Source organism: Manacus candei, unplaced genomic scaffold (assembly GCF_025592945.1).
Source record: "Manacus candei isolate 608988 ecotype Guabito, Panama unplaced genomic scaffold, ASM2559294v1 h1tg000005l, whole genome shotgun sequence".
In the NCBI taxonomy this organism is placed as follows: Eukaryota; Metazoa; Chordata; class Aves; order Passeriformes; family Pipridae; genus Manacus; species Manacus candei.
Window position 1 is genome coordinate 23305471 of NW_026138053.1, and position 18980 is coordinate 23324450.

Below are 18980 nucleotides of genomic sequence, written 5' to 3' on the forward strand. Positions count from 1 at the left end.
CGGCCGCGCCACCGCTGGAGGGGCGGGGCTTGGGGAGCCCCCGCCCTATCCGTCGCCGCGCCGTCGCGGGGAGGGCGGGGCGTGGTTTGTGGAGGCCCCGCCCCCGCGGCGGCCGTTGGCCGTGAGGGGCGGGGCGGGGCGGGGCGGGGCCAGCGCGGTGCGTTGGGGCGCGGCTGACAGCGGAGGGTTGTGGGGACATCACAGCGGGGTTGGGGCTGGGAGGGACATTGGAGATCATCTCCTTCCAACCCCCCTGACATGGACAGGGACACCGCCCACTAGACCGCGTTGCTCCAAGCCCCGTCCACTCTGGCCTTGGACACTTCCAGGCATGAGGCAGCCACAGTTTCTCTGGGCAACCTGTACCTCACCCCCCTCACAGAGAATAATTTCTTCCTAATATTTAATCTTAACCTCTCCTCTTTTAGTTTAAAACCATTCCCCCTTGTCCTATCACCATCTGCCTGTGTAAAAACTCCCTCTTTTCCATAAGCCCTGGATAAGGCTTAAGTAATAAGTACTGGAGGGCTGCAAAGAGGTCTCCGCAGAACCTTCCCCAGGCTGAACAGCCCCAGCTCTCTCGTCTTGTCCCCTTCCTTTGCCAGAGTTGCTCCAGCTTTCTGGGCATCTTCATGGCCCCTCTGGACCCACTTCAACAGGTCCACATCTTCCTTTTACCAAGGATCCTGGACCTGGACATAGTACTGCAGGTGGGACAAGAACCTCCTGGCTCCTGCAATAAGATGATGCCAACCCAGTGCAGCATTGCACGGGGTTCTTTCCTAATCAGTAACCAGTGAGCACCTACTGCAGTGTGACACCATTTCTGACAACATTTGCACTGTTCACTGCTCTCCCTACATAGTTTCAGTACTTTTATCCCACACACAGCTTCCCACACCTCCACTCAGCTGGAAGCAGGTCAGCAAGGTCACAGCACTGTCCCCGAAACCAGGCAGCTTCTGCAAGCCACTGACATCACGGAGGTGTCACCTGGCAGAGACGCTCCAGCCACTGTTCCACACTTGCCGATGTAAAAACCAGGCTCAGTTTCCAGCTGGGCACTCTGCCAAGGGGTCACATGAGACACGGACACAAAGTGCTTCCCAACAGCCTTGCAGCCGGACACCTCCTCGGCATGGCTGTGAGGGTAGCGCAGCTTTCATAGGGCGGCTCGCAGCCCCCAAAGGGCTGAGCGGCCTGGAATGTCTCAAACCATGTCTCCTTTGGGTAGACCACAGCCCCTGAGCCTCATGTTTCTTTTGGGGATGGGGATAGCATCAGAGAGGATCAACTGTCCAAGCAGGTGTAGCTGTCAGTACCTGGAAGTGAACTGCACCGGGCAGCAGTTCCAGGAGTTCCCTGCAGATATCCCTCTGGACACCAGGCAGCTGATTCTGGCGGCAAACAATGTCTCATACCTGCCGGCAGTGGAATTGAGCTTCCTGGCTGATTTGGTGTACCTGGACTGCAGCAAGAACCTCTTGGGGGATGACCTGGATTTCACTTTCATTGGTGTGGCCAAGCTTGTTTATCTGGACCTCAGCTTCAACAACCTCACCCAGGTCACCTTCAGCACCTTCTCACACCTCCTCAGTCTGGTGGTGCTGAAAATCTCGGACAATCCCAACCTTGTGGCCATCGAGAAGGATGCTTTTGCCAACAACACCTGGCTGAGGCACCTGGATGTGAGCCGGACAGGCTTAACATTCCTGGACACCAGCACCGTCCGGGACCTGCCCAACCTGAGGTTTCTGGGGCTCAGTGACAACCTGTGGCACTGCAACTGTTCCTTTTTGGACTTCATCACCTGGATGACAGAGAGCAACATTCATTTTCCAGGTGAGGGCTGTGTGAGCAGAACCTCTCTCCTCCCTGCTCCCACAGATCTGTGTGGAATGGAGAGGGCCCTCTGTTATCTTGGCCCAAAGTTCAGTTTATGGGGCTGTGCCACTGCATGTCATCTGAGGGCTCCATCTTGTGCTGTTGCACAAACCAGGGGTGCTGGTGTTAGGAAAGAACCAAATTAAAGATATCTCTGTCTTTATTAGATGTAGTAAGCTCCCTATAGGCAGTAAAGTCGGTTTTTTTCCACATACAGATTACAAGCAATTATGGAACACTGTAATAAAGTACAGTTCTTTGCAGTGAGATTAGAGATAACCCACTGAACCCTGCAACAGGAGATTAAAGCTCATTGAAGCCAACTGGGGAGGGTAGGAGCAGGAAAGGCAGTGACAGCAAAGACTGGAAGGTATGAGTATAGATCCCTACCCTGTGCTCTGGAAAACGGGAAATCCAAAGAAACCAAGGAAGCCAATGAGGCTGTTTCACTTCCCTGCTCTGTTGAGCTTTGCTCTGTCCTGGTGAGATGCTGTGGGAGAGTCCACAGGAGGCTGTGTGCCTCCAGGAGGGCTGCTGGAAAGCATGCACAGGATGGACACCCTGTATCACAAACACATGGGCAGGGAAAGGCAGCCCTAAACCGAGGGTTGTTCCAGGAGCTGATGGATCCAGTGCAAAGGGACATGGGGACAGAGCCCTGGAATCTGCTGCAAGAAGATCCCCACCTTGGCCTTCAAAAAGCTACTGATGCTTCACGAACCCCTGTGCACCCATGTTTTAGGCTCAGCTGGATCTGTGCAGCCTGGGGGCTGACACAAAGCTGCCCAAGTTTGGATGGATTTGAGTAAAAGAGAGATAAGAGCTCTCAAGTTTTACCCAGGACCATTAGTGAGATCATTGTGAACAGCAGTGATGTCACTCAGCCATATACAATATAACAACATGGGATATAAGTCTCCCGTGGCTCATTCCCCTCCACTGCTCCCTTTCCCTGAGGCTCTTCCATCCCGTGCACCACGCAGTGCCCAGCCTGTGTCCAGCACAGTGTCTGGGGGGTTCCAAACCTGCAGAGGAAGGAGAGGGCCATGGCTAAGGGCACACCCAGCTTCTATAAGGCACCACACTCACCCTTCACTAGCCTGAGAGGGAACAGCCAGCACCTGTTTTATCACTGCAGGTATTCAATATGACAGGGCATAGTTGTTATTTCAGTGGAACTGAATCATTGATGAGTTGCCTCTGCCTCTCTCACAAAGTAGGCAAGGCTGTACCTAACTGCAAACTATCCTAGTTGTCAAATGAGCAGCAGCCTCATTATTCCAGCATAATTTAGGCTTCTTCACTTCAGAATGTGTTTGAGAATGAGAAAACCAACACACACAAGTGCTCTCACATGAAGATGAAAGTGCTCAATCAGCAGAGATGAGCAGTGCAGGGACAGCAGTTTGCTGCAGTGCCATAGTCCAGCGGGCAATATCTTCCTATGGAGGCAACACCACAGAAATCATTCTGGCAACCCGGGAATTGTGGTTTGGCATGGGTCTAGCATGGGTTTGGCTGTTCAGATTTCACCCAAGCCACTGAGACAGAGGGGTGTGAAGTGTGTATACATTTTTCAGGCATTGAGCAAACTTCTCCACCATTTCTCTAGCAGGACTCCTGTTCACTAAAGCTTTAGACACAGGCTGGAGAGTCTTGCTTCTGCTTCTCCCTCTGCAGATGCTGACAACATCACCTGCTACACCCCAGAAGGCCTGCGAGCCCTGAGGATGCAGGCAGTGGAGGCACAGCTTCACTTCACCTGCCTGACCCAGCTACACAAGACAGACTATGTCTTTCTGTGCCTCATTGGCTTCTGCATATTCCTTGCTGGCACCATTACAGCCTGGCTGGCTGGCATCTGCACTGTTATCTACAAAATCCATGCTTCAAAGGGAGAGGAAGAGGAGGAGGAGGAGGAAGAAGAAACAGCCACTTAGGACCAGCCCTTCTGAACTCTCATTGTGGGAACCAAAGGCAGGCCCTTCCTGCCTGATTTCCAACATGATGTCCCGCTCTAAATGCCTTTTTTTTTTCTTTTTTGGAAGTGAAATAACACTACAAGAGGAGGAAGTCTCTGAGCTCCACTTTCACTTGCTTTGCTACTACCTCCACTTTTCTTCTGCCACTGGGACTCAGGACACGGGCAAAATGTTCATTTTGGAGGGGATAGTGAGAGGTGTGCACAGTGCCAGGCATTTCTACTCCTGCTTTACCTTGAGACCACAGAAAAGTAGGGACATAGGCACTGGCTTGACTGAAATACGGGAAAGGCCCCGGCACTGTGCTGTAGTTAGGGATGTCACCAGTTTCTTCCTGGACAGAAAGACCAGCAGAGCTTACTGGAACCAGCCTAGAAAGCTTACTGGAGTCCCAGGGAATCCAAGAACTTTCTGCTGTGGAAAGGCAAAGAAGTTAAAACCAGGACTTTTAGGGGCCCGGGATCCCAGTGGTTCCTACTTTCTTCCCCATTACACCAGTGACAGCAGAAGAACCCTCTGTCCCTCTGCAGCCAGACCCCCTGTACCTCCTCCACTGAATTATGTGCATTTACAGAACTGGAAAGTCCAGCTCTGGTTTGGTGTCACATAACCCTAAAATAGGATTTATTTTTTTTTTAAGTAAAAAATATTGCTTACACATTCTCCAAGTATTCTTGGAAATGGCTTGTGTGTCCATGTCAAAATGCCAGGATTGCATCTACAGACCAGAATAAAGTGAGATGCAAGCAAGCTCCCTCTTATCACTAGCACTGGGAACTGCCAGGGCAAGTACCTGCTTACACAACCAAGCATGGCATCTCCACTCGTGAAACACTGGCTGCTCCGTCCGGCACTAGCAGCGTCTGGTGAAATGAAAGGGGAAAGCAGGAGATTTCAGCAAGCACCGTACGAATTACCAAACTTAGAGCCATTAAACTGTAGACTCAGAACGAGAGCTGAGATCTGTCTGAGCTATAATGGGTACGGCAAAAAGGGCGAGGAGCGGGCAGGGCAGCGCTGCGGGATAACGATGTCTGCGTGTGCTAGGGACACGCGTAGAGCTGCCGGGGGACACCGGCACGGCAAGTCCCTCTGCAGAGCCACAGGGATCCCTGTCCCGCTCTTCTCTCGCAGTGAGACTGATCGAGCCTGGCCGAGCCCCGGGCCCCGCCTGCGGGCGGTGCTGCGGGCGGCCCGGCCCCGCTCCCGCTGCCGCTACAGCTCCCTCTCCGTTCCCGGCTCAGTCCCCGGCTCCGTCCCGCAGCGCGCCCAGGGTGAGTGCGGGGCCGGGCACCCCGGCAGCGGGGTCGGGGGGACGGGGGGGATGCTCCCAGGGCTCGGTTATGCAGGTTGTCCCGATGGACGGTGGGGAAAATGGAAGAAGCGCCGGGGACATCCTCCCACGCGAGGGAGGTGCCGGGGGAAGGTGGCTGCGGGACGAGCAGGGCGCGGGGGTCTGCCTGCCCCCCTGCACGGGCGGGTTAGGCTGAGCCTGGCCCCGCCTGGCTTGGGAGGGCTCAGCCTTGGAGCGAACGGGGGGACGGGGCGACAAAGGGTTCTCCTGGCTCGAGAGAAAGCCTGGAAAGCCTGAGATTAAAACGGGAAATCCTGTCAGAATCTGCGCGTGGGTCTGCTCGAGGAGCCTTAATGCGCTTTGCTGACTCACAGTAGCTGCAGTGTTATGGTAAACTTGTAAGAACCCTTATTCTGCAGTAAAAGCACCTCTGAGAGCACTGCTGCTCCTGCTCTGTGCCCTGTCGTGCTCCAGAATCCCTTGTTCGTGTGGCTCCAGCCTGAAACATCGCTGCATGGAAAGTAGAAATCGAGTCTTGTGCCCGTGACGGTGCATGTCAGCAAAGCCCTTGCAGCTGGGGACAAAGGTTTCAGAAACACTCCGGGCGCCAGAATCCGGAAACGATCATGGGAGAGGCAGAAGGTCCTGGGTGACTTTGGAGTGCTCTATATGGCTCCAAATCAATAGAGTAAAGGCTTGAGGTACACTTTTGTATGACTCAACTGGCTTAATGCTCTGCTGAGCTCTTTGCTCCCAAGATAAACCCCCAGGTATAATCTAATGCTGGAAGATAAAATGCCTGGTTCTCCAACAACCTTGTAATTTAAAGGGGGAAATGTGACCATCAACTTGCTCTACTAGGTGGGAACATGTTCTATTTTCAGTGTGTCTCTATCAAGCGCTAACCTCAATTACAGGTGCATGCCGCTGACTTTTCTTTATTACTCTAGGCTTTTAATGTTCTTACTGATAATTTTTTACCAAACTTCATGCAGACAAAGCCAGCTGTTGTCTTCACCTTGCTCCATCCAAACGAGAAATAAAGCTCTCTAGTCCCCGAAGATCCCTTGTGAGAGGTGCTGGCATTGCTGCGACAGGAAGGCTGTTTGCACTGGTTCTGTGAGGTGGCCTGTTTTCCCCCCCACTGACAGATTGTGCTGAGGGGAGAGAGCAGGAGACACCAGAACCTCACTATATCATGCAGTCGTGCAGACGCCATCTGGAGACAGGCACCAACTGGTGTTTGGTTTGGAGAGGGAATTATCTTGGTGCTAAAAGGAAGTCTCTTCTGTCTTCTGCTGAGCTGTGTCATGCAGCACCCTCTTGGGTCACCCAGAAAACCTCTGAGGTCTGGAACTGTGCAAGATGGTTGTGGGGAAGGGCCCTTGTGCTCTCTTGTGCTGGGAGGGAGCCAGAGAGCTCCGTGTTGAGCAGGGCAGGCTGATGGCAGGATGGGGAGTGGGAAATACGGAGAACATGCGATGCTGGGCAGCATGGCAGAGGCTGCAAGATGCTCCTCTTGCTCTGGGGCTCTGTCTCAGGCTGCCTGAGGAAGCACAGAACTGTTTAACAAAAGCCACAAAGGCCCTGGTATCTCCTGCCACAGAGGTGCTTGTGCAGATGTTGGTAACTGCCAGCAGCAGTGTGTTGTTGGGGCTGGTCACTGATTTGTGACTGAGAGGGCTCCTGGGAGCTGTGGGGCCGAGCACTGCTCGTCTGGCCAGTGCCTCTTTACCCAAAAGGTTCGGTTGCTATTGCCATTGCAGTTCGGTTTATTAGTATTCACCTTAGTGGTACAAAATAACCATTCATGTAGCCCAGCTCCCTTCGGCTCAGGGGGTTTCCAAGCTAGTTTGTATTTCTCTGTATCATAATGTCCAAATTACCTCTTGTTCCCAGAGCTTGCCCAGTTTGCTGTTGAGTTTATGAGGACTGCCTGCATTCACATTGTGCCTTAGCGAGGAGTTCCACAGGTCTGGTTCCCACTGCATGAGAAAACACCTGTCTTGGTTTGTTTCCAGTGTGTTCCCTGACTTCATTTGGTGGCCCCCAGCTCTGGGGTTGGAAGGTGGTCCCCTAGCTCATGAGCAATCAGTTTTTTCTCCCTCTCTCCAGAGTATCCCTGCAGCATAGCACTGTGTGAGCTGATGGGACACAACCAGCACAGTCAGAGCTGATGGGACACATTGATGGCTGTTGTCCTGCTCAGAGCCACAGGCTGGACTAGTGTCCTCTAGACATCGCCTCCCACTAATGCTTAGGTGATTTTAAGGCTTGCTTGACAAGAACTGTGCAGAAAGCTCTTGCTTTGTGCTGCTTAATGCCCAGCTGGCTCCAAGAGCTGAAAATCCCCCCACTCACCATTTCTCTCTTCCTTCAGCCAGTTCCCGTGCTGGGAGGTCTTGGATCCATGCTCAGCCACTCTTCCACGCACGCATATCCGTGCGCTGTACGCTGCCAATTCTCCAGTCACACCCCAAAATATTAATCTGCTCCCTCTCTCTGACAGCACCAGGATGGCTGTTCTCTCCAAGGAGTATGGGTACGTCATGCTGACCGGGGCTGCCAGCTTCGTCCTGGTCATGCATCTCGCCGTGAAGGTGGGCAAGGCCCGCAAGAAGTACAACGTGGATGTGAGTGCTCAGGATGGGGATGGGGATGGGGAGGTTGGAGCCTGTCTGCTGGGGGTGCTGCAGACAAGGTGACACCTTGCTTCTTTTGGGGTGACTTGCTGACGTTTCCTGCCCCACCACACAGATGCCGAAGGGATGGAGCTGTCATGGCTTTCCAGACAGCACAACAGAGCTCAGGATGTGGGACATCAGGCACTTGGCACCAAGCTGAGACAGCTTGGCAACATCAGTGGGCAAGAAACCACATGGCTGCAAATGTGGCTGATGCAGCATTGGCGGGGGGGGGTAAAGGAGTCAGTGGAACAAAAGTGATGGGAGGGTTTCTCAAACTCAGGGGGAGGACGTGAGTCCTGTCACAGGAAGTGTTTCAAGGTGACTTTCCCTCAGCATCCACTGAGGAACCTCTAAGCCAGGCAGGGCCATGGATTGGGTGGGGTCAGCCAGTCCTATTGTGAGTCAGGGCGATTGCAGGCAGAGCTGCTGTGTCACTTGGCTCAAGCACAAACCCTCAAGCTCCTTTGCTCTTTCACCACGGAAGTGGCAAGCAGGGATGGGCAAAAGGACAGCCCCAGGTGCCTGTTGGGGTGATCCCACTCCTACTACATCAAGTCAGGATTGTAGCAAATGTACCCAGTGCACGTGGTGCACAGAGGGCTGGATTTGAGGCTTGGGGAAGCCTCTGCAGCCAGGCAGCAGCTCCAGCAGTGAGGAAAGGCAGTGACCTTCAACACAGCTTTTGTGGGCCATGGGGCAGGAGACAGGCTCTAACCTGCCACAGCAAGCACCCAGGCAGCCCTGGGGAGAGAGGTGTGCAGGGCACACTCCCTGTGCTGGAGAACAGGCTCCAAGCCCAGACTGTGCCTGCTCATGTTTTGCTGCTGGTTTATTTTTTTGGCAGTATCCAACCATGTACAGCACAGACCCTGAAAACGGGCGTATCTTCAACTGCATCCAGCGTGCACACCAGAACACGTGAGTAACATGTATGAACACAGGCCTAGAGACACACAGGGCTGTGGGCAGGGTCCACAGCTACAGAGGTGCAGCTGCCACGTACTCCAGTTCAGGCTCAGCACTTGAGGACAGCACACAGCCCTGTAATGCTTAGCAGAAAGGCTGTACTGGCTCCTTCCCGTGCCTTAAACTGTGAGATGGGCTGTGAAGTAGCCTCCTCTTCCCCAGTTCCAAGCAACTTGCCTCCATGGGTGGATCTTAAGACACAAGGAATCTTGTTTCCAGAAGAGCCTGCCCGGGTCTCCCTGGGATGAGGCCAAAGTCAACCCTGCTCCTGTGGAGAGGCTGCAACAGCACATCAGAGGGGTGCTGGAGACACAACTCCTGGGTAGTGTTTAGCTGTGGCTTAGGGCACAAAATTGAAAGAGTGGGTGGGTGGCCTTTGGAGACGTGCACAGGCTGGGGAAAGCCCCTAAAAGCCTGTGCATGCTCAGATTCCTTCTTTCCTCAGGCACAGCATTGAGCTCAGAGACTCACAACAGGCCCAAAGAGCCCTTGGGAGGGGATGTTCGCAGCTTCTGCCCTTTGGGAGTTTCCCCTTTGTAAGCAACTTGAGCACAAACACCACCTCCTCACTTTTATTTTCAGGTTGGAAGTTTATCCTGCCTTCCTGTTCTTTTTAGCCACCGGTGGAATCTACCACCCGGTAAGTGACACTGTGGTCAGGTCTGCGTGACAAAACTCTGCTCTTGCTGCCTGACTTGGGCAGGAGGCCCAGTTAGCCCCTTTACTGGCCACAGCACAGCAGTGCCCCCTCTAAAAATGTACTTGTGCAGGGGAATCACAGGTATTTAATAAACTCATTACTGCTGTTGCAGCTACTAGACCCCTTTCCTTCCCCTAAGGGCGCCTTGCTGGACAAAAGGGAAGCATTAACAGCCTCCAGTCCACAAGAGGGAAAGGTCCTTCCATCCCTCCCTGCCTGGTTCTTCCAAGCCCTGCCAAAGGAGGTCAAAAAAGCCTGGACTATTTTTAACTGAAAGATATAGACAACTCAGGAGGAAGCAGTTGTTTGGGAGAGGCCAACACCTTTATCTTTGCCCCCAAAAGACAAACCAGGTCCTTCCTGAATACTCCTTTTTGGAGAGGGAAGGAAGCAGCACAGGGACATCTGGAAAATGAGAGCCAGCTATAGATTAAGAGGCAAGGTGGAAGTTTGCAACACCTCCTGACCTGGGGCAGCAGCTGCCTCCAAGATCCTGGCCCTTGGTCTGGCTCAGGGCAGTAGTGAAATGAGATTTGGCACCTGCTGCCTGCACGACTTTGCTCAAGTCTCCAAATCTTTAATGCTTTTCCTTTCTCTCCAGCGGGCTGCCACAGGGCTTGGCATCGCCTGGATCATTGGGAGAATCCTTTATGCCCATGGCTACTACACGGGAGGTAGGTCTTTACCCTGCAGCACACAGCGGGTGTGTGGAATCTTAAGTCTCCTACAGTGACCTTGAGGCTCTTTGCTCCAGCTTACACCAGGGAGGCAGCATAAAGCTTCCAGTGGGGTGTGGAGGAAAGGGTGCAGGTCCACAGGCTGCTAACACTGCAGCACACTCTTCCTGCTGATGGGAAGAACACTCATCCAACAGGGATAGCTATGCTATGAGGGCAGGTACATGGCCTGGGCTGGTGCTTGCTGTTTTGCCTTGGGATTTATCTTTAGTTCCTGCTCCCCCTTCAGTTTCCAGGATGGGCTAGTCTCTCAGTGATGCGCTGCTGAACTGACAAAACCTGCCTTTTTTCCAGATCCCAAAAACCGAAGGAGAGGGGCCATTGGCTCAGTGGCACTCCTTGGGCTACTGGGCACAGGAGTGTGTTCAGCCTGCCAGCACCTGGGCTGGGTCTGCCAAGGGCAGGGCTGCCCAAAAAGCTAAAGGGAGTTTTGTTCTGTTTTCTTCTAGAACACTTCATTTCCTGTAGATTTTTTTCTTGTCTCATTCAATAAAATGAAATTTTCAATTCTGTATTTTCATTCTAAAGTTTTAGAGTGTTTCCTTTAAGCTCTGCAGAATTCTAAAGTGACTCTGGTTTTGCAGGACTACAGAAATCTGCCTGTCAGGCACAGATGTTCTTTCTAGATTTTATGATTTTAGTGACTGAAAAGCCACCTTGGAACTTGTTTAACCCACACAGCAGCAGTCCCATTTCTGGACCACTCAATTTATGTCACTCTGTGCTAAGATGTTCCAGACTAGTATTTATTTGATTGTTAAAAAAAAGACATAGGCAAACATTTAAAGTTGTTGCTTCATCATGTGTATAAAGAACAGTAAGTTTACAGGGAGAAAGTAAAATAGCTTTCATTATCCTATGCTGGAGCTTGCTACCATTCTTGTGTGGAGGTGATTCTCAGGGACATGCCTGTCCCAGGCAGCATCAGCCAACCCTTCCCACAGTATTTTGTCCCACTTGTAAGTAAGGTACAGATAGAAAAAAACAAAACTTGTGGTTACAAGGGAGCTAGAGGGAATAAACAGTCCTACCCTAAGGCTTTCATGTAGTCAGACAACAGACAGAGCCTATAGCTCCAGGATATCAATTTGTCCAAGAGCTTATATGTGCATAGAGTATTATCAACCTGTTAAGAAGCCAAAACTGAAGTTGACTGAGGGTGGAAGGCAATGAAAACCAAGGCACACAGCACAGGAAGCAGCCTGGGCCAGGTCTTGGTCACTGATAAGCTTCTGATAACATCACATAGCTGCAAGAGCAGCTGTCAAAAGCCATATTGGTGCCTCCTGCCCCAAGGTTCCCATTGTCCACCAGGCAGGACACAGCAAGCCCCCAGACTGAACACTGTGTGTACCTTCCCCCTTGCAGGAGCAGGGTGGCTAAATGCTGCTCCAGCACTGTTCCCCCCAGGCACTGACAATTTTAGAGTACTTCATTGCTGGGTACACGAGCTACATCCCTGGCTGACAGGCAGGAGCTGGCTGATGCTCCCCTGAGCAGGACCCAGAGCCCCTAAAACACCGATTCCACATCACCCATCTCCACACAGACAGTCTTCAGCTGTGAGTAGTACTCGATGGCTGCCCGTCCATTCTCCCTCCCAAATCCTGCAGGGAAGGGCCAGAAGTGAGAACGCAGCTCCAGGCAGTGCCAGGTGCCACTCACAGCCCCTGTAACAGGTATGTACCAGGGAAGGTCGGACAGAGCTCACCTGATGACTTGTATCCTCCAAAAGGCAGCTCCACAGGGCTGGCATTGTAGTTGTTGATGAAGCACATCCCAGCCTTGAGAGCCGCCACTACCCTGTGAGCCTTCTGGATATCCCTTCAGGAAAAGAGCAATTCAGCTGGATCTGCTCCCATTCATCCCCTCCTTTCCCTGACAGATGATATCCCACTAGAGAAAAGGCCTGCTCGTCACGGTGGGGTTTGGAGCCTGACCTGCCCTACTCTGTCTTTCCCTGCTCCAAGGATGTAGCACCTATTCCCAAGGACACTAAAATTTGGGTTGATTTGCGAGGGCAGGACGAGGACACCAGCACTGCAGATTAGGGCAAGTGGCCAAGAGCAGCATAGCAGGCTCCTGGTGCATCCTGGAGATGCAGGAAGGCTGGCAGCACACCAGCACAGGCTGGGAGGAGTCCAAAGGACAGCTAGGCCCACCCAGTACTTCAGGAAAAACTAAGAGATACATCATTTACAGATTTCCCTTTTGGCAATCTGTTGCTCCAGCTTTTCTGGAAGAAGATGCCCATACCAAGGCACTGCAAGAGCAGCATCGAGGTGCTGCAGTATTTCCCTTCTCCTCCCCTCCCTAGAACACTTCCTGCAACACTACCCAGTCATACCTGGTGAAGACACCACCTGCCAGGCCATATTTGGTGGCATTGGCTCTCTCCAAAACCTCCTCCTCTGTGTCAAATGGCAGGATGGACATGACGGGCCCGAAGATCTCTTCCTTCACACATGTCATGTCATCTTTGCAGTTCCCTGGAAGCATGACAGAGGACAGGTGCCTCAGGAGGAAGAGCTACCAGCACAGCCTGTGCATTCAGCAACCCACACACCCTTTGAGACAGTGCTCAGCACTGCACAGCCTCCCTGCAGAGGAGCGAGTCCCATCCTGCGTTTCAAAAGCCACTAACTGCACAATTCCAGTCAGACCCTCTGACAGCAGAAGGATGCAGCTCTTGGGAGCCTCTCTTGGTGTTTAGTACACCCATGCAAGTGCCTGTCCACATTGGGGACACACACAGAGCCAGGTTATGCTGAACACAGCTTTCTCCAGAAGAAACTCAGCCACACCCACACACAAGACCACAGTACCGCGAGCAGGAGGGATCATACCTAACACACAGGGTCGCATGTAGTAGCCATTCTTCAGCTTTGGATCATCTGGCACGTACAGGTCCCCACCACACAGCACTTCAGCCCCCTGAGAAAGAGGTAAGAGGAAGGTAGGCAGGCATACCCAGGAGCACCCTGCCCAGTTGCTGCAGCTCTGCCTGGCCCTTGTCTTATCACAACAGGCCCCGCTAAAAAGTTTGTCCCCATCTTTCTCATGAGCCCTTTTTATGAACTGAAACACTGCAATCTGGTGTCCCCAGAGCCTTCTCTTCTCCAGGCCAAACAACCCCAAATTTCAGCCTTTCCTCACAGGTGAGGTCCTCCAGCCTTCTGATAATTTTTGTGGCCCTCCTCTGGACCTGACCACCCTGACTTCTCAAGTATCATGGAGAGTGGCTTGGCAACTACTTCAGCCAATTCCCTCAGGACTCTAGGATGCATCCTCAGGTCCCCATAGACTTGTGTATCTAGTGGCCCAAAACACCCATCAACAAAAAAACTAGCTTAACTAGGAAAGCACGGGGCTGGAAAGCAGCTGCCAATCAGTTTGTCTAACCAGAGAGAGAGCTTTCAGTGCAGTCAAGGCAGCATCACGACCTCACCTGCTCCTTGGCCTGCTTGATAAAGCCCTGGACACGATTCAGATGGGGCCGGTTGATGAGGGCTCCCATCCGTGTGTCTTCCAGAAGTGGGTCTCCGATTTTGATTTTCTGGGTGCGTTTCACCACCTCCTTTGTGAAGGTATCCAGGATCTTCCTCTCCACAAACACCCGCGTGCCGTTGCAGCACACCTGGGATACAGGACAGGCTGCTCAGAATAGGAAACACAGCACTCCACGGTCCTTCCCTGCTTGGGTCCTGCTACAGAGATGCTCAGAAAAGCCCCTGCACAGCTGCTACAAGAGTTAACTTGTCCCTGGGAACAAGGAACACAGGATTACCCTGCAGCCCTGGGCTGCACTGAGCAGTCCTTGTTGGACATAGTGGTTCTGATGCCACCAGGTGGCAAAAATGCATCAGGTCACCAGCAGAAGAGACCTTGAGCTGACTTCTCAGCTCCCAGAAATGACCTCGTTGAGCAAATTTGCAAAGGATTACACAAAACCTGCAGCACATGTGGATATCCCATATTGAGGAAGGACAGACCCCCATAGTGCAGCAGCTCAGTACACCAGACTGGAACCTTCTGCCCCTCCAGAGGACACCAGCAGCGTTAGACCAGAGCCCAGGACACAGGAGCAGCTGTGCTGAGCTGGGTACTGGGTGTCAGGGAGGCTCCAGGTCTGGGAAGGACAGGGCACTGGCTAAGGCACGCTCTGCTGGTACACCCTGCCCTGGCTTCTGCAAGGGCATCCCTTCTAATCCCTTCTGGGAAGTACATGTCAAGATAGGAGCTCTAGGGCATCCCTCACCAGGAAAACCACGAGCTGGCTCCGCTGCCCAATTGTGAAACCACCCTGCCTCTCTGGCAAGGGCCATTCCTGCAGCACGGATACACACCTCGCCCTGTGTAAGGAAGTTGGCCATGAGGGCTCCATTCACAGCATTCTCCAGGGAACAGTCTGAAAAAATGATAAGGGGGGATTTGCCCCCCAGCTCCAGGGTGACTGGCTTGATCCCTTTAGCTGCCATCTCCATGATCTGAGGAAAACAAGGACAGAAGAAACAAGTGATCCACTGGCCAGGGGGAGGCTGGTGGAGAGAGGCAAGAGAGACCCAAAGGGGGAGGTCATGCAGGGCCCTTCACCAAGAAGAGAAGCAGCATGAAGGGTAAGCTGGGTTTCTAGATGTGCTTAGTTCAGACTCGGGACAGCCTGAGAGAGTCTGGGTTTTGTTCTTTTAAAGATAAAACCAACAGAACCTGGGGAGGCATCTGCAGGAATCCTCATGTTCAGCAAAAGCTGCCAGCAGCTGCAGCTGCACCTGTGTCACTGCAACCCACACGTGCACACACGTAGGGAGCATTCAAAGGACATTTCCCCTCTTTCAAAATCAGAATTTATTTCTAGATGTCCTTCCAGGGGCTTTTAATTTTTGAATAATAAATTGAGGGTGACAAATTCACAGATATTAACCTCTTGCTTGAAAACAGTGGGTTGCATGCAGCTGAACTGAATTATTACTGCCAGAAACACTCAGGCAGTTTCCCAGTGCTGCTGTTTTACATACCCTCCTCCCCACCTCGACATCCACTTAGGCAGCTCAGAGACTTCACTGCAACCACGAGTAAACAAGCGAAGATGACCAAGGGGTTCCTCTGAAAGGATCAAATGCCCAAGACCAGCAGGCTGACTGGATCCCCAGCATGACTCTGTACGTGCCACCTCCTTGCTCAGTCCCAAAAATGCCAACCTGCACCCCTTTTTTACAAGCCTCATTTGGAAAACCTCAAGGAAGTACTGACAACAGGCCCCCTGTGTCCTCAAGTGCAAAGGTGCCTTTACCTTCATGCCAGTTGGCACGCTGCCAGTGAAGGAGATTTTGGCCACATCTGGGTGATGACAGAGGAACTGGCCTGTGGCTGCCCCACCCTGCACCACATTGAAGAGCCCCTTGGGCACCCCGGCCTCTGTGAAGATCTCTGCCAACCTCACCACAGAAACTGGGGTGAAGGGAGAGGGCTTGAAGACCATTGCATTGCCTAAGGGAACCCAGAAAGAGGCAAAATGGAATTAACATCCCAAATGCTTTAGGTAAAAAACAAAACAAATCCCCACCACACACAATGACTTTGTCTCAACAGATGCCATAAGTTTCCCCCAAAAGAGGAGGAAACAGTTTCAGCTAGTGACAACTAGCAAAAGGGTGCACTTCCTGCTGGGAAGGGCTGAGGGAGATGGGACTGCTGGTCCTGCCCTGCAGACATTTCCAGAGACCTTCCTCTTCTGGTACAGAGCCTAGCTATGAGGATTTTTCGTGATGCACTCCCACCCTCTTGACATCTGAGATGTTCCTGCTTTCATTTCCTTTCCCTTCCTGCCAGAGCAACAGCCTGAAGGTTCTGCTAATCCTTCAACACTTCAAGGTAATCCTAGACTTCATCCCCCAAATCACTCTTCCCCACAGGATGAGCTGGTTTGAAGAGATGCTTGTGTGGGCAGGTCCCCATTACCGCAAGCCAAGGCCGGGCCAGCCTTCCAGCAGGCAATCTGGAAAGGGTAATTCCAGGCTCCAATCCCAACACACACCCCGAGTGGCTCTCTCCGAGTGTACCCAAAGCATCCCCCAGGAAGCTGGATGTGTTCACCTGCAAAGAAACAGCCAGAAGGTAGAAAAGAGCAAAGGCCCTTCCTCTCTTACCAGAGCTTTAGGGGTCAGACCCGGATTTGCCTGAGAACAGACACACGGTTTTACCCCAGCAAGCTCACAGAAGGTGTGTGAGTGCCCACAGCAGCAGCAGGCAGAGATCTCTCAAAGATATTCAGAAAATGGAATGGTCCACCTCTTAGAGAAATCAGCAGCAAAGGTGGCCTTGTGCCATCAGAGATATCAGGGAATGTGGGACAGAGAACAAAGAGCAAACTCCAGCAACATCCTCACCAGCCAGAGATCCTGCCAGCCCTGCGTAATACTCCAGGCACTGCCAGGATATGTCGATGTCCACTCTGGCTTCAAAGATGGACTTGCCATTGTTGATGGTTTCCATGGTGGCAATTTCTTCTCTCTGCTCCTGTGAGAGGCATAGGACAGAGACAGCACATTAGGGAAGCCCATAGTAGAACTCCACAAGGAGACAGCTGCTTCCCAAGCACGAGAGTCCCAAACAAGATTCTGACATGGGAAACTTTCATCCCCAAAAGGGTCATTCCCAATTGCTATACATCAATTTCCCAGTGGTGACTGAGCACAGGGGAATGTCAAAGAGAAAGGTGCTGGGGTTCGCTGCTAGTCCAGTCTTGCTTAACATCCCTGTTTATCTAAGACATGAACAAACACGAACTTAGAAGCTGGCTAGCAAACAACGATTAGAGTCCGCAGAACTAAATTGGGAAGAAGAGCAAACAGCAAGACCAGGATGGAACCAGAGGACTTAGTGAAGGACAGGCAAAGCAACACAGCTAGGGACAGACCAGCTCCCAGGCAGAAATATTATCCTGCTGTCTGGCAGGAGCAGGAATTTGGCAGAAAGAAAACAGTTTTCTCATGACATATACACACTGGGGAAAGAAGGTCTGGGTTCTCACAGATCAGTGCCTTGATGAAGATTAACTCTGATGCTCAAGAACCTTATGTCACAAAGAAGTTTGTGATAAAGCTCACTTAAGTGTATCCTCTCCTACGTGTATTATCTGAAAAAAGCCAGTATTCCTATTTTCTCTTACTGCCAAGACACACTCCAGTCATGTGACAACAGCCTCCAACAAGCCAGAAGTTCAACAATGCGAGTTATGCAATTTTAGCTTTGAAATCTTGTGCAGTTAATCTTTGGAGTTGTTTAAAGAAGCACAAGCCCTGCAAGATGTGGACCCGATGGCTTCAGTTTTATATGTCTTCCAACAGAATTAAGCTGAGATGGCACACACTGGCCTTGAATCCAGTGATAAGACCAAAGCTGCACAAACAGGCGCTGAATTCAGTGATAAGAGCAAACCCCTGCCCAAGGCAGCCTCCTGTCTCTTCTGGCCAAAGGTGGGTTTTAACTCCCGAGCTTCTCCTGGAGCTCTGGAAGCCTGCTGGAAGGCCCCCAACAGCCACAATAACCCACAAGGAAGCTCACAGACAGAACCACTCCTCCCCAAAAGATGCAGCTGTCTCCCACGACATACCCGGATAATTCTGGCAGCCTCCAGCATCACCCTGCATCGCTCCATGCCAGACATCTGACTCCATATTTTAAAGGCAGCCTTTGCGCTCTGCACAGCCAGATCAACTTCCTTCTCACCAGAGCAGGGCAGCTTGCACAGCACACGACCTGGGCACGTTTTAAACAGGGGATAAATAAGATGGAAGTCTCAGAAAAGGGGCTCAGAACATGGTTTACCTTGCACCAAAACCCAAATAGTTCAGTCCAGCCACCCATACCAGGGACAGAACTTCCCCCATGATTCCCACTGATTTCTGGGAATTTGCTATAGAAAAAGTGCTGTAATTCAGCTGGTCTGAATTAAAAGAGCTGCCACCCTCCACAGCCACGTTCCAGTTACTAATTAGCTCCAGTTGTTACAAAATTCCTCTTTTTCCCCGTGGAGTTTGTTACACTTCTACCACCATCTTCAGGACTCTGTTACACATTCCTCAGAGTCGTTAGACACTCTCGAAGTGATTCTGCTGAACCCTAGGCACCGATAACTAAAAATAAATAACTTTAGAGATATTTAAATCGTGGAGTTTTGCCAAGATCAAGCCCCACTGGATTTTTTGCCTGACTGACAACGAGAGCTGGCTTCTGCTTTTAAAGACTGACGAGGGGGAAAGGCTGGAGGCAGAAGGGCCACCAAAGCACGGTGGCAGTGGAGCAGCAGGGCGTGCAGGACACCCGCACAGGCGGCACCCAGGCCTCGCAGAGAGATACCGCGGAGGCTCTCCCGTGCACCGACCCCTCGGGCTCAGGGTTACCCCCACCCCAGCGGGCTGCGGGCGGTACCTGTGGCCGGCTCATACACCTCCTCCACCTGGCCGCCGTCGGCGGGCTGGACGCGGGCGCCCGCCCGGTAGTTGAGGGGCTGCTGGATGGTGACGGTGCCGGTGGCGCTGCTCATGGCGAGGCTGGGAGCGAGTGCGCAGAGCCGGGGGAGGAGGGTGAGCAGCCGGGGCTGTGCAAACATCGGTGGGATCCCGAGAGGCGCCGCGGCGAGAGGCACCGCCTCCTCCACCGACGCTTTTCCCCCGCCCCATCCAGGGGCGTGCCCGCCGGGATGGAGCCGAACCCGCGGCCCCGGGCGGC

The 18980-nt window shown here is 52.4% G+C and overlaps 3 protein-coding genes across 3 annotated transcripts; 2 read left to right on the top strand and 1 right to left on the bottom strand.

Annotated features, from left to right (window-relative positions):
- Positions 1–46: 46 nt before the first annotated feature.
- LRRC52 (leucine rich repeat containing 52) lies at positions 47–4927 on the top strand. The gene is made up of 2 exons (XM_051806933.1): positions 47–1842; positions 3565–4927. Exons 1-2 carry the CDS (start codon positions 1206–1208, stop codon positions 3822–3824), a joined length of 897 nt encoding a protein of 298 aa, XP_051662893.1. The 5' UTR covers positions 47–1205; the 3' UTR covers positions 3825–4927.
- A 107-nt stretch (positions 4928–5034) lies between these two features.
- MGST3 (microsomal glutathione S-transferase 3) lies at positions 5035–10764 on the top strand. Its single transcript, XM_051807311.1, has 6 exons — positions 5035–5140; positions 7670–7793; positions 8692–8765; positions 9396–9453; positions 10115–10187; positions 10545–10764. The coding sequence occupies exons 2-6, from the start codon at positions 7677–7679 to the stop codon at positions 10670–10672; spliced, it is 450 nt and encodes a 149-aa protein (XP_051663271.1). The 5' UTR covers positions 5035–5140; positions 7670–7676; the 3' UTR covers positions 10673–10764.
- A 211-nt stretch (positions 10765–10975) lies between these two features.
- On the bottom strand, positions 10976–18909 carry ALDH9A1 (aldehyde dehydrogenase 9 family member A1). Its single transcript, XM_051806399.1, has 11 exons — positions 18681–18909; positions 17863–18008; positions 16637–16766; positions 16209–16343; positions 15541–15737; positions 14597–14737; positions 13699–13887; positions 13097–13184; positions 12598–12739; positions 11962–12074; positions 10976–11857 (listed from the first exon to the last, which is right to left on the bottom strand). Exons 1-11 carry the CDS (start codon positions 18859–18861, stop codon positions 11763–11765), a joined length of 1557 nt encoding a protein of 518 aa, XP_051662359.1. The 5' UTR covers positions 18862–18909; the 3' UTR covers positions 10976–11762.
- Positions 18910–18980: the final 71 nt, after the last annotated feature.

Excerpts from the sequence above, each read along its gene's own strand:
- LRRC52 (XM_051806933.1), top strand. The coding sequence starts at position 1,206 with ATGTCTCAAACCATGTCTCCTTTGGGTAGACCACAGCCCCTGAGCCTC. Across the intron at positions 1,843-3,564 it reads GAGCAACATTCATTTTCCAG|ATGCTGACAACATCACCTGC; the intron begins GTGAGGGCTGTG and ends CTCCCTCTGCAG.
- MGST3 (XM_051807311.1), top strand. The coding sequence starts at position 7,677 with ATGGCTGTTCTCTCCAAGGAGTATGGGTACGTCATGCTGACCGGGGCT. Across the intron at positions 7,794-8,691 it reads GCAAGAAGTACAACGTGGAT|TATCCAACCATGTACAGCAC; the intron begins GTGAGTGCTCAG and ends TTTTTTTGGCAG. Across the intron at positions 9,454-10,114 it reads CCGGTGGAATCTACCACCCG|CGGGCTGCCACAGGGCTTGG; the intron begins GTAAGTGACACT and ends CTTTCTCTCCAG.
- ALDH9A1 (XM_051806399.1), bottom strand. The coding sequence starts at position 18,861 with ATGTTTGCACAGCCCCGGCTGCTCACCCTCCTCCCCCGGCTCTGCGCA. Across the intron at positions 16,767-17,862 it reads AGGCTGCCAGAATTATCCGG|GAGCAGAGAGAAGAAATTGC; the intron begins GTATGTCGTGGG and ends TGCCTCTCACAG. Across the intron at positions 12,740-13,096 it reads CATGCGACCCTGTGTGTTAG|GGAACTGCAAAGATGACATG; the intron begins GTATGATCCCTC and ends TCATGCTTCCAG.